General features: G+C 37.6%; 1 protein-coding gene across 1 annotated transcript; it reads left to right on the plus strand.

Moving 5' to 3' along the window:
• The first annotated feature begins 11,247 nt into the window (after positions 1-11,247).
• LOC116286311 (uncharacterized) lies at positions 11,248-15,977 on the plus strand. Its single transcript, XM_089037863.1, has 2 exons — positions 11,248-11,405; positions 13,853-15,977. The coding sequence occupies exons 1-2, from the start codon at positions 11,327-11,329 to the stop codon at positions 15,574-15,576; spliced, it is 1,803 nt and encodes a 600-aa protein (XP_088893989.1). The 5' UTR covers positions 11,248-11,326; the 3' UTR covers positions 15,577-15,977.

Below are 15,977 nucleotides of genomic sequence, written 5' to 3' on the forward strand. Positions count from 1 at the left end.
TGTCCTTCTTAACCACGTACTTTTTTACGCCTTTAGCTTTCTTTTCTACGCCGTCTAACTTTAGCACGCTGTACATCTTTGGTTTCAGACCCACGTACTCTACTATGGGTTTTCCTAACATTTCGTCTTTCATCTTCCCAATTACCTTCTTATTCTTCGCAGAGTAAAGGAAGTGCTCCTTCGGGTAACCGCTGGTGTCGTACTCGTCTATGTCGGGGAGGCAGTCTTTGTAAACGTCTTCCGTTTGCACTTCTAGAATTAGGGAGTCGGTGTCTGTGTACAGGAGGCGACAGCGGTCTCCGTACTTTGGCTTAAGCTTATCGTAGTAGAACTCGTACATAAGCAGCTTCGATAGATCCAGCACCGTAAAGCCTGTGTAAACGGGCTTGTTTAGTAAGAGGTTTGCCCTTTTCATGTGAATCACGTAGAAGTTCAGCATTTCTACGTATCTAACGAAGCCTGGCTGTGACACGTATGCTTCTGCTTCCTCTTTGGTGCTGACTATTTTTACGCTTACGCGCTTGCGGATGTTCTCCATTGTCTTTCCGAACACGCTGTTGTTCATCAGTTTGAAGAGGTTTTTCTCGAAGTCATTTTTCGCTGCGGTACGCTTTTGCGTGTTAAAGTCAATGTAGGGGCGCATCCAGGGTTCCTGCGTGAATTTTAGGACTCTGTGGATCTTCTCTACGCGCATTCCGTGTCGCACGTAGAACTGCAGGTTGCGGTAATGTACCACATACTTCTTCTTATCCATCAGGTTCATAGTTAGTTTCCTGTACGGTTTGTAACCAGGGCACATTTGCTTTTGCAGCGGACTTAGCTGCTTAAATGGTATCTCTATCGCTTCTGGTGCTAAGGGGAACTCATTGTGTTCATCGTGCAGGCGCTCTGGGTACTCCAGATCCACTTCTAAAACGTAACCCTTGTCTTCCTCCTTTCCTACCTGCATGTAGAAGTCTATCGGCTTCACTGGATCCCATTCGAAGTCTCTCACAGGTAGGTACTGTGACATTGCCCAACCATAAAGGTTATTCGCATCCAGGTAGTAAATGTATGTGGTTGGTTTCTCTGGGTCGTGCTCTACTAAGGGGTTGTTTGCGCGGGCGTAACGTCGGCTGGGTCCGCATACGCCGCCACGAATACCGTCTTCCATAAAGCGGTACATGTCGTACTCCGTTAGGAGATCCAACTGCGCATTTGTCTTCTTTAACAAAGCACTCCAGCTGAGCCCAGGAGCCGTGTAGAAATTAGCGGGATCCAATCCGTAATATTCTATAGCCATCTTTCTGAAACTTTGGAAAACGTCTGCAAGCAGCACTACGTCAGACCTTAGGTAGATGTCGTGGTAGTCCCCCATGTTCTCACAGGAGTACTTTTCCCACACGTCTAACGCATGCTGGTACTCCTCATCCTTTATGCCGGACTCGTTTAGGGTGCTGTAGAAGCGATCTTTGGGTGGTAGGGACTCTTTGAATCGATCCCAGGAATCCATGTATTCGTATGGGTAGACTCCTTTCCTTTCCGCACCATATTGACTGGAAATGGGAAAGTTGGTGTTATACTTTACGAGGTTTGCCAAGGAGTCCGCCATAAACTGCTGCGAATCTAAGAACTTTAGCTTACCCACAGTTACGGACATGTAGCGCTCTTTGTTGTTGGGTATGCATTTGACGTCGGAGCCGTCAGTTCCTTGTAGTAGCAAATGGGAGTCGTACCCGCGGAGGTTGTGAAAGAACACCGGAATCTCCATGTCTGGATTTACTTTGAAGTTTATATTGCATTTCCAATGAGCCGCTCCTCTGTATTTACCAGTGATGTGGCAGTGATCCCTAACCTTATCCACATAGAAATCCTCAACAAATGCTTTGTGGCAGTGAATGCAGTGCGTGGAGGGCTTTCCCGGCTTCTCACCTTTCTTAGCATACTTCCCGCATTTAAAATGAGCTTCTCCTAGATACTTTCCATCTTCATCCCACGCTTTCTTGGCTCGTCTTCCAAACTGAAGAAGCGTATGTTGGCAAATGTGGCATTTTTTTGCCTTGTTAAAAGCCTCCTGGTTCTCTTTGGTAAATTCCATCTTCTTTGGACGTCTTAATTGTTCTCTTATCTCCCCCTCCTCTTCTCGCAATGCTTCTAGAAACTCATTAGCTGCGTTCTTACCTCGGTAAATCACAGGAGGGTTTGCTTTACCGTCTGATCTGACTACTATGTAACCAAAGGAGCAGATCTCGTGTAATCCTATCTTATTCGTGGCACCACGTTTCTGCTCTTCCTTAGTTATCAACGCTTCGAAGTCTGCATATATCACGTAAGGCACTTGCATCTGCTTTTGATGGTTTGCGTATGAAAGCTCTTTGTTGGTGGGCATCTGGATCCGTTGCGCCACTTCTTCGACTCCGCGGCAGATCTCATCGTGTTTCTTTAGGGCATTTAAGGATGTAAATGACAGCAAGCAGCAGTCGCAGAAGTACTTTTTGCCTTTGTGCTTAGTATGTCTGTAGAATAGTCTGCTAATGTGTTTAACCCATGAGTAGTGTCCGCCGTGGTAGAATAAATGTACGCGCTCTCCTTTACTTTTTGACAGAACTAACGGTACTATCGTCTGCTCTCTGACTCCGTAAACGTTAATTGCTAGATCGTTTATTTCCTCAAATATGGGGATGTCTATCAACTGCATGGGAAATTCCACACCATCCCACTCTAAATCGTCTGTGGGATACTTACTTGTCCTACAGGGATCCTTCTCTGCTGGATACAGTGCAGACCTGATTGCCCACATAAAGCATCGATTGTCTTCATTCTTCACGTTTACAATAGCCTTCTTCCTTTCTACCCACGTTGGTAGCGGTACGTAACTCCCCCCTCGTATGGGTACGTACCTGGCCATACTTATCTCTATTCCTTCAACCTCCTCTACTGTCCAACCCGATCCTTCTTTCGTGTAGTTAGACAGCGACTCCATTATTGCTTCTAAGGCTTCACTGAGTGACCTATCCAGATTCGTGGATTCTAATATCACTAACGACTTTGATCGCAACATTGCTGTCGTCATTACCTCGTCTTTTGACAAACTTACTTCTACCATTATGCTCGCTTTCGGGGCTCCTAATTCTTCTATACCTTTTCGGAGAGTCCTTTTAACCTTCCTTTCTGACTGACGCCAAAACTGTCTAACGTCAATCTCACCGTTACCGGGTATTGACACCGTGCTGAAGTTGCTTTGGGATTCCATCTATATAATAGGAAATATTTTATACCTAATACCAAGCACTTTTTAGGTCGTCGTAGTCGTACTCACAGTCCTGACAATGCCAAAACAATTTAACCTTAGTCTCAAACTTCTTACCACATCCACAATCATAACTGCTCATACACTTCGTCTTCATTTTCAAATGCTTTTTCAAATCCGCTTCTTTCTTAAAAGTTCTCTTACATTCTTCGCACTCCATATATAGACTAACATATTTAAGTGCGCTGTTGCCCTCAACCACACTTGGAGTGGGGGTCGTCCGTAGGTGGATTTTTGACGCGGGTCTTGCCCGTGTCGAGATTGCGCTGGAACCCCCATTCCCTATACTACTTTATTATTATTATTATTATTATTATTATTATTATTATTATTATTATTATTATTATTATTGTTATTGTTGTTTTTTAATTATTATCATTATTATTATAATCTTTTTTTTTTTTTTAATTGTTTGTACATAATTACGTAATTCAGCACATGGGCTGCGATAAAATTTGCAATAAAAATCTATCTAAATCTATCTAAATCTATCTAAATCTATCTAAATCTATCTAAATCTATCTAAATCTATCTAAATCTATCTAAATCTATCTAAATCTATCTAAATCTATCTAAATCTAAATGAATAAAGTAATACAAAAGAGTCTTTATTCCTGATCAAGAGTTAGGGTTAGGGTTGGGGCTAAAAAGGGGAATGCTGTAAAACATTGCCCAATGACTTCAATGTTTTGTGTAAGGTAGTACTATCAGTGTGCAATATCCGAATTCCGATCATTTGCTTTCATTTTCAGCACGGTTATAGTATTACCCCTTTTTAACACTAACCCTGAATGACATGAGTGTATGTTGGGAATTGACGTAGTGATAAAAAAGGTAAAGAAGCTATCGTCCAAGAGAACAAGAGATCCGGGCCTGGTTTGCGACGCCCTAGAGGACGAAGGTAGGCCCAGAAATGCCAAGTGTTCTCAAGGAGGAGTATATGCCGTGTTGGGTGAAAAACAAATCTTAACCTCAGAAGATCGTAACAACGAAGGTACTCCAGAAATTTTAAACTTTGATATATTTTGATGTCTTGTCGGGTATTGTCCGCCTTGTCACGCTGGGACGCAGTGGACCTAAAATCGTCTGCAGCTAATTGTCGTTGTGTTCTAGCACGGATTTTGACTTAGAGGCGTTCAGACATAATCCAACAGATGGTGGTTTTTCAGCCTAGTGCAAATTGCCAATTGTCTGAATCTGCGGTTTCACCAGCGCTGATGAGCAGAATTACTATTGCAACAACACTTCATCAATAGGGTAAAACTAACCTGCCTCACGACGGTCTAAACCCAGCTCACGTTTCCTATTAGTGGGTGAACAATCCAACACTTGGCGAATTCTGCTTCGCAATGATAGGAAGAGCCGACTTTGTACGGTCGAAAAGCAACCTCGCTATGAACGTTTCACTGCCACAAGCCATTTATCCCTGTGCCAACTTTTCTGACACTTCTAACTGATATCGACATTGGAAAAGTCAGTGTGAAGTTCTGGTATGGACAGGCAGAGCGTTATAGCTTATGCCTCGCGGAAGAACGCCGTGCTGGTAGACGGGCTTTGGGGATAGTATGAGCCTCTTGGATCGCGTGCATGCCAGTGGTGCGTTCGGGGAGACGTTGTTCAAGTTGGGCAAAGAAGGCAAAGTGTGGATTTTGGTTTCACACGGCTAAAGACTGCGTGTGATGTTAACTGTTGATAGTAATGTATTGAGATGGAGCCTGACAAGAAGTAACAAGACATGGCTTTACTTAGTCTTGCAATTGGAATGAGTAAAACTGAAAAACTTTAAGGAGGAGCCATTGTAGAGCAAGACTGGATTTTTGGGTTCACACGGCCAAAGACTGCGTGTGATATCAACTGTTGATAGTAATGTATAGAGATGGAGTCTGACCAGAAATAACAAGACGTAGGTTTTGTAAGCCTTGTAATTAGAACGAGCACAACTTATATAAATCCTTTGAGGAGGATCCATTTTACTTATTGGATGAAGTGGAGGCGAAGCGCAAGGTTTACGTTCTGGATTTAAAGTCTCTCTTTTGCATACCAATTTGAGTCGAAGACACTGTCAGGTTTGGAGTTTGGCGGGGGCGGGACATCTGTCAAATATAACGCCAGGTGTCCTAATGTGAGCTCAATGATCACAGAAATCTCATGTAGAACAAATGGGTTAAAGCTCACTTGATTTTGATTTTCGGTATGAATACCAACTGTGAAAGCATGGTCTATCAATCCTTTAATCTTTAGCAGTTTAAAGTTAGAGGTGTCAGAAAAGTTGGCACAGGGATAACTGGCTTGTGGCAGCGAAACGTTCATAGCGACGTTGCTTTTTGATCCTACAAAGTCGGCTCTTCCTATCATTGCGAAGCAGAATTCGCCAAGTGTTGGACTGTTCATCCACTAATAGGAAACGTGAGCTGGGTTTAGACCGTCGTGAGGCAGGTTAGTTTTACCCTACTGATGAAGTGTTGTTGCAATAGTAATTCTGCTAAGTACGCGTGGAACCGCAGATTCAGACAATTGGCAGTTGCACTTGGCTGAAAAACTTACAATCTGTTAGTTTATGACTTGAACGACTCTAAGTCAAAATCCGTGCCTAGAACGCAACGATAATTAGCTCCAGACGATTTTAGGCGAACAACGATAGGGGAAACGATTGTCGTTACGATCTTCTGAGGTTAAGTTTTGTTTTTCACCCAACACAGCATATACTCCTCCCTGAGAACACTTGGCATTTCTGGGCCTACCTTCGTCCTCTAGGGCGTCGTGAACCAGGCCCGCATCTCTTGTTCTCTTGGACGATAACTTCTTTACCTTTTTATCACTACGTCAATTCCCAACATACACTCATGTCATTCAGGGTTAGTGTTAAAAAGGGGTAATACTATAACCGTGCTGAAAATGAAAGCAAATGATCGGAATTCGGATGTTGCACACCGATAGTACTATCTTACACAAAACATTGGAGTCATTGGGCAATGTTTTACATTGTTTACATGTTTTTAACATTAACCCTAACCCAAACCCTAACCCTAAACCTAACTCTTGTTCAGGAATAAAGACTTCTTTGTATTACTTTATTCATTTAGATTTAGATACATTTAGATAGATTTTCATTGAAAATTTTATCGCAGCCCATGGGCTGAATTACGTAATTATGTACAAACAATAAAGAAATATATGATAATAATAATAATAATGATAATAATAATAATAATAATAATAATAATAATAATATAGTAGCAGTATAAAATTGTAGCAATAATAATTCTAAAAATGTAGGGATAAAAGCTAATAAATATAAGTAAAAAAATTATTATTATCGTCATTATCGCCATCATTACAGTTATCATTGTAAAAAAAACGTCATCGCTTATCACCACCGCAAGTACAGCGGTGGCGCAGCTCAACGGCTTCGAGCTGAAAGCATGTAAAGACGCCTTTAGCAGCCGTTTTCATTATCGTCATGTAACATTTGTTATCACCGCCATCGCCATCTCATCAAGAGATCATGACCATATCATCACCATCACCATCATCACCACCTTCATTATCATCTCCATCACCACCATCGTCATCATCATCATCACCACTACCACAATCATCATCATCATCATTACCATCATCATCATACGGATGTACATAATATTTTCTCACAGATCCCACGGTCAAGTGCATAGCCTGCGTCAACAGGAGAAAAGTTTCGCAAAATTTCGATAATACTTTTAAATTAACTTATTTATTTATTTTAGGACTATTACATCATATTTTCTCTCTGTCACAAAACAAATCCCACAGTCACGTGATAAGCCTGCGTTAACAGCCGTTCCTTGCACTTCCATTCGTATCCAAAACGGCCTTTTACACAGGCTATCACGTGGTATGTGACCCCACCCACTGTCTTTGACGAAACACTCAAACAATGCTGCTTAGAGTTGTTTGTTGATTGAACACTTTGTTTGACTCTCCGGAATACTTGGTTATTACATTAATGATTGGAGGGGTTATTGCATTTATGATGGGTTTTGATTATTACATTTATGGTTAGATTTTATTACATTTATGGTTGTTATTACATTTATGGTTGATTTTTATTACATTCATGGTTGGTATTACATTTATGGGTGTTATTACATTTCTGGTTGACTGTTATTACATTTATGGTTGTTATTACATTTATGGTTGATTTTTATTACATTTATGGTGGGTATTACATTTATGGGTATTATTACATTTAAGGGTAATGCGCGCTCACGACAACCCTGATCATAACATCGACTTTAATGCTGTTCAAGTTATCGCCAAGACCTTTGAATACTTCCCTCGACTCATCAAAGCATCCATCGAAACCTTCAAACGTAATTTCAACAGAGAAGATTCCTACCGCCTTAGTTCTACCTGGACCAGACTTAAAGGGGGACTGGCATGTAAATCGTCCGAATTTTAATTCAGCTGAAACTTTACTGGAATAACCCTTAAAGGTCTAATAATCACTGGTTTAATTTTTTTTTCCTGATATTCGGATGGGAAGTATTATATTTTTACAAATTTGTATAGGAGTATGTGACGTCATACGCTCAACCCTAAAATAACATCGCTCCAAACATTTTTTTGTATTTTGTAATCAAAACAGTCTTCTAGTTTTATACTCAGTAGAAATGTACGTGAAGGTGACTGCCTATTTAACTTTCAAAAAACGATTTAAACTTTTTTTAAAACTTCGATTTTCCGAATTGAAACTTAATGCTGATTCCAAATCTGGAAAGAAAAATTAAATTGGGTGTCACAAGCATGTTTTTGAGATAATCAGCATTCAATGGAAGCCTACGCGCGAGGTTTTGGAGCAAAACTTGCGCCACCGGAAGTGATTAGGAAAAATTAAAATTCATAAAATAGTCATTTGCAGACTATATGTTTGCACGAATGAAGGCTAGTCAATCATTCTACAATAATACATGGATATTTTCGGCAAAACGACAAAGAGATAAATTGATTTGTCATATTTTGTAGTTTCGGTGCTCTTAAAAAATCTCATAACGTCGAACAAAAATCCCTACAAAAATCTATTTTTTCATGTGTTAAAAATATATACTTTTTCTAAAATGTTGATATAACCTAGATTTTTAGAAGTTTTTTCGAATGAGCTGTTAAAAAATAGAGAGTCCCGTGCAAAATTTGAGGGTTTTGCCCTGTTGAAGCTCCAAACGCGTATGGTTCTTCAATATAAAGATCTTGTTGATTTTTCAGCGGTTTTTGAGCGCGCGCACATCGTGGGCTCAAATCGAACGTTCAAAAGTAGGCAGTCACCTAAAGTCTCTCAGCGGACCTTTTGCTTTATAGATATAAAGTAAAACATGAAGTTATTTACAAAGAAATGTATAGAGCAATGTTTAGTGTCGAGTGTCACAGACACCTATAGAAATTCGTAAAAATATAACACTTCGCATTGGAATATAAAGAAAAAACTTTTACCAGTGATTATTTCATTGAAGTTTCAGCCGAATTAAATTTCGAAAGACTTACATGCTAGTCTCCCTTTAATATCAAGAACACTAGTGACTCTGACAGCTTTTGCCATGACAACCCTACCCTTCATCGCTCCATTGCCTCTTCCCACGCTTTGTTTGCATGTACGCGCTTCACACATTTTCATCATCATTCTGATGAAGGCTATCCCTAGTTATAGCCGAAAAGTCATGTTTTAAAAAAATTCTACGCGTCTTGTCCGTAATCTTACTTGTTTTAAATAATACTTCATTCACATTCAAGAAGAAGAAAAACGATACATTTAGTACAGTGCAATTTACAAATTTGGGGGGATTAATTTACAAATTATAGGGATTCAAATCTTATCAAAAAGATTATATAATGTTCAATAGAGGTTTCCATTTACGAACAAATTTCCCGGACGAACGGTTTGAAGAAAAAGCATAAGAAAAAGCAACTGTGTGTTTAAAAGAAATAAAGTTTAGAAGTTTACTTAAAGTAGGGATGTTCGTAATCTTACATTTAATTTATCATGCCTGAACGCGAAAGCCTCAAAGATACTAAATATAGCACTGTTTGATTTTCGGCCGTAATAGGCTAAACACTAAGAAAATCTTAAAATAAAATACACTGCTAGAATCTAAGATAATCAAAGCTCATTATATGAAAAATCCAGTTAAATTAAAGCACTAGTTTTTCGAAGTGAGCGAGAATAAAATTGTCAAAAATTCACTCTGGATTAGTTTGGATCCACCTTATAACTGAAAACAGTTTATTACATATTATTATCTTAATACCATGCATTATCATCATTCACAATTCAATATGACTAAGCCTACAGACTAGATTGTTGATAGTTCTTGGTTTCAGAGATTGAACAAAGACAACGGGGATTTCATAGGGACGCGCTGACTCGATATCATACAGGGCTTGTCGCGAATCCAGGAATTTTAGGGAGAGGGGGTGAGTGTCTACTACCAGGTTGAATAGGAATCTTTACTCATTAATTCTTTACTCTTTGATATCAGTTTTACTCTTAAAAAATGCATAGGAGGAGCTAAGGGTAATATGAGGGATTGGTTTAATACATATGAATCAAATAATAAATCAAAAATCGAAAATTTAGTGTTGAAAGAGGTAAATAGGGGGAAGAGGAAAGGGGGGGGGGGGGGGAGAATGGGGGGGGGGGGGGTTGATGGGGGTTGGAGGCTACGGGGGGGGGGTTGGAGGCTACGGGAGGGGGGGGGTTGGAGGCTAGGGGGGGTCTGAGGGAGGGGATGGTTATCCAGCCTTTTTCAAAACAAAACTAGTAAACTCGATCCAGGTGCAGCATACAAGATAACTAATATAGACCAGAATCACCTCTTTTTAAACTAAACTTGTCTGTTATTAAATACGATCTGGTATCACTGTCATGCGTGGACTTTCGTATCGAAAGCCAAATTATTGTGTTTGTGGCATTTTTTTAGTACTGTTTTACTCAAAGTTCTCTTTTCTTTCTTTGATGTTTCTTCCTCTTATAAAAGATTGGTACTGTTTAATTCTGTCAGTTAAGTCACAACGTTTATCAAAAATCATTCAAAATACCGAAATTAGACAGGGTAAAGGAAAGCGTCCTTCGTAATATAATGTCTTAAACCAATGAAGCATTCAAAGAAATGTAAGCCTTGAATATATCACGTAAAGCTATGCCTGGGCGAGTACCAATATGCTTGCCTTATCTAGAAGTATCAACAGGTGTGGTTAACAGTGAAACCTCGCAGATCCTAGGGATATTTTTAGCTATTTCTTAACTTGATTTGCGATGAAATTATTTTCTAGTGATTTATAAGCATGTATATGGCTTTATTTCAGCTAGGTAGAGAATCAGTTTGTGTTGTGCATTCTGAGTCTAGTTTTCAGAGTTTGTTTGTGGTTTCAACGCTTTGATGATTATGGAAAACCGCACTCAGTTGGTTTCAACAAAAAAATTCTTTTTGACCCTAAATCAGTTCGATAATTTAAATAGGAAGAAAAACTAAAATTCAACCAACATTTTTTTTTCAATTTCAGTGAGGGAAAAAATTAGAGTTCTGATTTTTTAAGCAATGGGGTTTTGGAAATTAGAAATTTTTGCCTGAAAAATTGGAAATAATGGGCAAGGCACCAAGATCATTGATCTGAGTCGAAATATCTTAAGCACCTTTTCAAAGCATGGTTTTCTTTAGATTCAAGCGACGCTGAACCAAAGACGCTGTGAGATCTTAGATTCCAATATTCTAAATGGATGATAAATCCTGAGCAATCAATAAAAAATAATCTAAAAAATAATAACTTTCTCAACCCAAAATGCAAAGTATACTAAAACATAGCATGGTTTATAGTAAGTTTAAGAGTCTGATTTGAACAAATTATCATTCTATAATAAACCTTTACGCCTCAGAGATGTTCACAAACAAAACAATTCTTAAGAGTTTAGAATAATTTATTTACTTATAATGGCTCTTGCAAAGCTAGGAAACGCAAGACGCCCTCTGCAGCTCAAGGTGAACACAGCTCCTCAAAGCTTTGTACAAGATGAAGACGCTCATTTTTCTCATCGTTTTAATTGCCTACGTGGCAGGTAGACCTTCTATTTTTTCAAGGCAAAATGAAGGTAAGATAATTTTTTCTTGGTAGCACTTTGTTGGTTTTATCTAATATTTTGAGATTTTGGAATTTTTTATTTATTAAGTTTATTTTGTTTTGGGGTGTTTGTCAGTAAACTGAGTCATGCGCAAATGAAGACAAAATCGCTACGAGATTTTCAAACTTATGATAGAAAAGCTCAGTCCTTGCTTTTTATTGTCGGTATATTATATTAGTTCCTGGTACTTACCTCGTGGACCTTATTAAGTTCTTGAGCAGTACTCGATAATTTCACCATGCGTGGAGTTTATTTTGCAATTTTATGATTTTATCCAAAAAATGTAAATTGATCCTAGATGAAAGTAATGATAAATTGCTTTAAAGAATCTGCTCAATCTAAAGTGTCATTTCTGATTTAAGAAGGATAGGGAAAACTCTGTTAACGATTAGCACAATTATGAAAAAAGAAGGAAACAATCGTGCGAAAATAGAGAAACAGTAATCAATTTATAGCAATAATAATTAAAGAATATATATTTGGAAATAAGGAAAGTCTGACGAACTAAACAATCTGATAGATATAAGAATATTGTTTAAAATTAAATTAAATTTAAAAAAAAAAAATCAAATAAAACATCTAAATTGGTTGACAAGAAGGTTTAATTATATAATTAATCAGTAGATACTTTTCAAAACTGATTCTCTTGTTTTTACTCATAAATTTTTCTCGGAAATATTTATATGTTACGCTAAAGTAAAAAAATTAATGTAAAGTGTAGGAGATTGCCATTTCGTACAAATGCTTGAAACTTTATGCAGTCAAACTGAGCAATATGTGGCAATATTAGTGCGTATGGCTTTATTGAAGCAGAAAAATGTAATATTTTAGATTGTGTAGTCACGAGGTCACTGTGTCCGATGAACGGTGTTAATTTGTTTTTGTTTTGTTCTATTTATTTTATTTTATTTTTTTGAGTATTTCTTATTTCAAAATTTTTTAATGAAATGGTTTACAAACATTTTTTGAAATATTAGAGTGTTTTTGGTGCTTTATCAAATAAGCGTTCTTTGTGTTTGTATAAGTGCGAGTCGCATAACTAATTAAAGAATTGCTGAGGCGGAGAAAACAACGCTAAGGAAAGTAAGAAGCGTAAAATGCTTCAGAGATGACGACTAATATCATTGTTTACACAGAATTTTTCTAGAACAAAACAAAAAACCCAAGTTTTGTTTAGAGAAATTCTATTCTATAATATTAATTTGATTCCTAAAGTAAATTTACTGCATTTTGAACAGAAAAACAGAAAAATATAAAAATGAAATTTAATCTTAGCGTTCTAAACGTTACATGTTGAGTGTCTAGTTGATTTTTATTTTAAGTCTGTACCCAAAAGCAAACTTTTGCAATGTTTTCTATAAGAATGAAAGAGTATCTAAGTCTGACTTTTAAGCATAAAATTATAGTGTTTTATGGAATAACAAACTTTGGTTCTTCAGAAGTTTTGGAGCTTGAAAAGCTCTCCTCCTGTTAAAGTGACTATAACAAAATAAACTTATTCATGAGTAATAGAGGATATTGCATGGGCGCGCGGAGATACGAAATTTATCTTCGAGTGTTGAAAAGATCTCTCACGAGTGAGCGATTTTCAACACGAGAAGAAAAATTTCCTATCTCCGCGCGCTCATGTAACATTCTGTTTACTATATAATTTTCCATAAAATCAACTTAACAAGCTTTTTATTATTATAAAAAGTTTTTATTTGTAAACTGATAGCTTAAATACACATGGAAACGATATTTTCACATGTGAAAATAACATGTTATTTTCACATGTGAAAATATCAGTTTTTCGAAAAGGAGAAATATAGGTATTTTATTGATAATTGGATTATGGATTATGATAAATAGTTATTCTATATAATTAAATCGACAGTCAGTTAACTCAGATATAAAATCATAGAGGGTTGAAAACTGATATTTTGGCGAGATATATTTCCAGGAGACTCCCATATTCCCTGAGCTGCCGCTGACTAGCTATCCTATCCCTTTCGAGCCGATTTTAAAAAAAGCATCTTGCAAGACCTCGGTTAGTTTCCTATTTAGGGGAGTGAGCGTTGCGTGACGACACTAATAGCGGGTGCGTAGGAGACTAGACTTCTCGTGGTCTACGACGCAATAGACCATGAGGCCGACTACTTCTTACTGACATATAGATTTGTATGAGTCTAATTGGAAAAAAATAAATTCTATTAGTCACACAATAAAGATTTGTATGATTTATTATTATTATTACTAAAAGCAATTTTCCCCATTTTTTCTTGTTAATTTATGCGTAAAGTTTTTATATTTTCGTTGCTCTTTTGTTTCGTTGTCACTACTTTGTGATTTCCCTAATAATATATCTTATGTTACTTGTACTTCTTTTAATCGGATATAGGCAAATCATGAACAACATCTTATATTTTTCTTGGCAGATCTCTTCGACACCATTGATGACTTGTGGGGAGATGATCAGGACGACTTACTGAGACAAGATGAACCCAAAGCACGGGAAAAAGCTGAGGAACAGGAAGAGGTGAAGGAAGACAAAGAGAAAGAGGAGGAGGACAAGGAAAAAGAAAAAGAAGATAAAGACGAAGTCAATGAAGAGAAGGCTGAAGAGAAGTTGGAGGAAGAGAAAGAAAAGGTTGACAAAGTCGAAGAAAAGGTGGCAGAAGAAAAGGAGAAGGAAGAGAAAGCAGAAGAAAAAGAAGACAAAGATAAAGAAGAGGAGGAGAAGGCTAAAGAGAAAGAAGAAAATGAAGAGGAGAAAGTTGAAGAAGAAAAGGAAAAAGGAAAGCACAACGCCAAAGAGGAAGAGAAAGAAGAAAAGGCGGAAGAAAAAGTTGAGAAAGCCAAAGCTGAAGTAGAAAAAGAAAAGGAAAAAATCGAAAAAGAGAAAGAAAAGGTCGAAAAAGATAAAGAAGAGGAAGAGAAAGAAGAGGAAAAAGAAGACAAAGACAAAGAAAACGAAGAAAAAGACAAAGAAAACGAAGAAAAAGACAAAGAAAACGAAGAAAAAGACAAGGAAAAGGTTGAAAAAGATAAAGAAGAGGAAGAGAAAGAGGAGGAAAAAGAAGAGAACGAAAACGAAAAAGAAGAGGAAGAGGAGCAGAAGGCAAAACCAGCCAGAGATGAAGCTGAAGTAAAAGAAAAAGTAGAGGAACAGAAGGAGGAAGTAAAAGAGAAAATAGAAAACCAGAAGGAAAAGGAACATGAGAAAGTGGAGGGACAGGAAGAGAAAGAAAAGGAAAAGATAGAAAAGCAAGGAGACAAAGAAAAAGAAAAAGAAGAGAAAGAAGAAAGCCACGAGAAAGAGAAGATAGAGAATGAAAAGGACAAGGTAAAAGAGAAGATCCAGGAACAAAAAGATCGTGAAAAGGAAAAGGAACAAGCAGAGAAAGACCGCGCTAAGGAAAAGGAGGAGAAACAAGTGGACGAAGAAAAAGAAAAGATCGAGAAGCAAAAAGACCTGGAGAAAGAAAAGGAAGAAAAGGAAAAAGACAAGGAGAATGAAAAAGTAGAAAAGGAAAATGCAAAGGAAAAAGAAAAGGAAGAGAAGGAAATAGATAACGAAGAGGAAAAAGAGGAGAAAGAAAAGGACCATGAAGAAGAAAAAGAAAATAAGGAAAAGGAGGAGGAGGCCAAGGAAAAAGCAGAGAAAGAAGCCAAAGAGAAAGCAGAGAAAGAAGCCAAAGAGAAAGCAGAGAAGGAAGCCAAAGAGAAAGCAGAGAAAGAAGCCAAGGAAAAAGCAGAGAAAGAAGCCAAAGAGAAAGCAGAGAAAGAAGCCAAAGAGAAAGCAGAGAAAGAAGCCAAGGAAAAAGCAGAGAAAGAAGCCAAGGAAAAAGCAGAGAAAGAAGCCAAGGAAAAAGCAGAGAAAGAAGCCAAAGAGAAAGCAGAGAAAGAAGCCAAGGAAGCCAAAGAGAAAGCAAAAGCACCCGTAAAACCCCACAACAGCAAGAACAAGGAAAAGGAAGAAGAAAAAGAAAAAGAAGAAGAAGGAAAAGAAGAAGAAGAAGAAAAAGAAGAAGAAGGAAAAGAAGAAGAAGAAAAGGAGGAAGAGGAAAAAGAGAAAGAAAAAGAACAGAAAGAAGTAGAGGATGCAGCAGTATTTAAAAGAAAATACCGGCCCAGGTTTCTAAGATACCGGAAGTTTTAAAGACAAATCGAACAAGAAGTTTTTTGTTTCATCTACTTTTTGATATTCAAATATCAAACTTTCGAAACCTTGGCTGATCTTCAGGAATATGAAGTAGAACAAAATTCGAAAGTTTCAGGACTTTTGACCTGTTTTTTTTGAATATTTTGTTCCAGCTGCACAAGTGTTAATTTTATACCAAATCTTCATCACCTTTGTAACCAGGTTAAATGAAATAAACTATGTAATGCAAGATCGATAAAATGAAATTTCAAATATCAAAATAAAAACTTTGTCTTGAAGGACTAACCCCACTAGCCTAATCCAGTTCTCCCCAGTTGCAACTCTAACCTCTCCACGCACGAATAATTTGTAGATTTTGCTTCTTAATAACGTAATAAATAGAGATAACTAGCTAAAAA

The sequence above is a fragment of the Actinia tenebrosa genome, unplaced genomic scaffold (genome assembly GCF_029948245.1).
Source record: "Actinia tenebrosa isolate PJP-AT-01 unplaced genomic scaffold, QUT_ActTen_1.0 PGA_scaffold5__44_contigs__length_20552954, whole genome shotgun sequence".
NCBI lineage: Eukaryota > Metazoa > Cnidaria > Anthozoa > Actiniaria > Actiniidae > Actinia > Actinia tenebrosa.

Bases quoted from the DNA above. Each gene is read 5' to 3' on its own strand.
- LOC116286311 (XM_089037863.1), top strand. From the start codon at position 11,327: ATGAAGACGCTCATTTTTCTCATCGTTTTAATTGCCTACGTGGCAGGT. The intron at 11,406-13,852 runs GTAAGATAATTT...TTTTCTTGGCAG, and splicing joins TTTTTCAAGGCAAAATGAAG to ATCTCTTCGACACCATTGAT.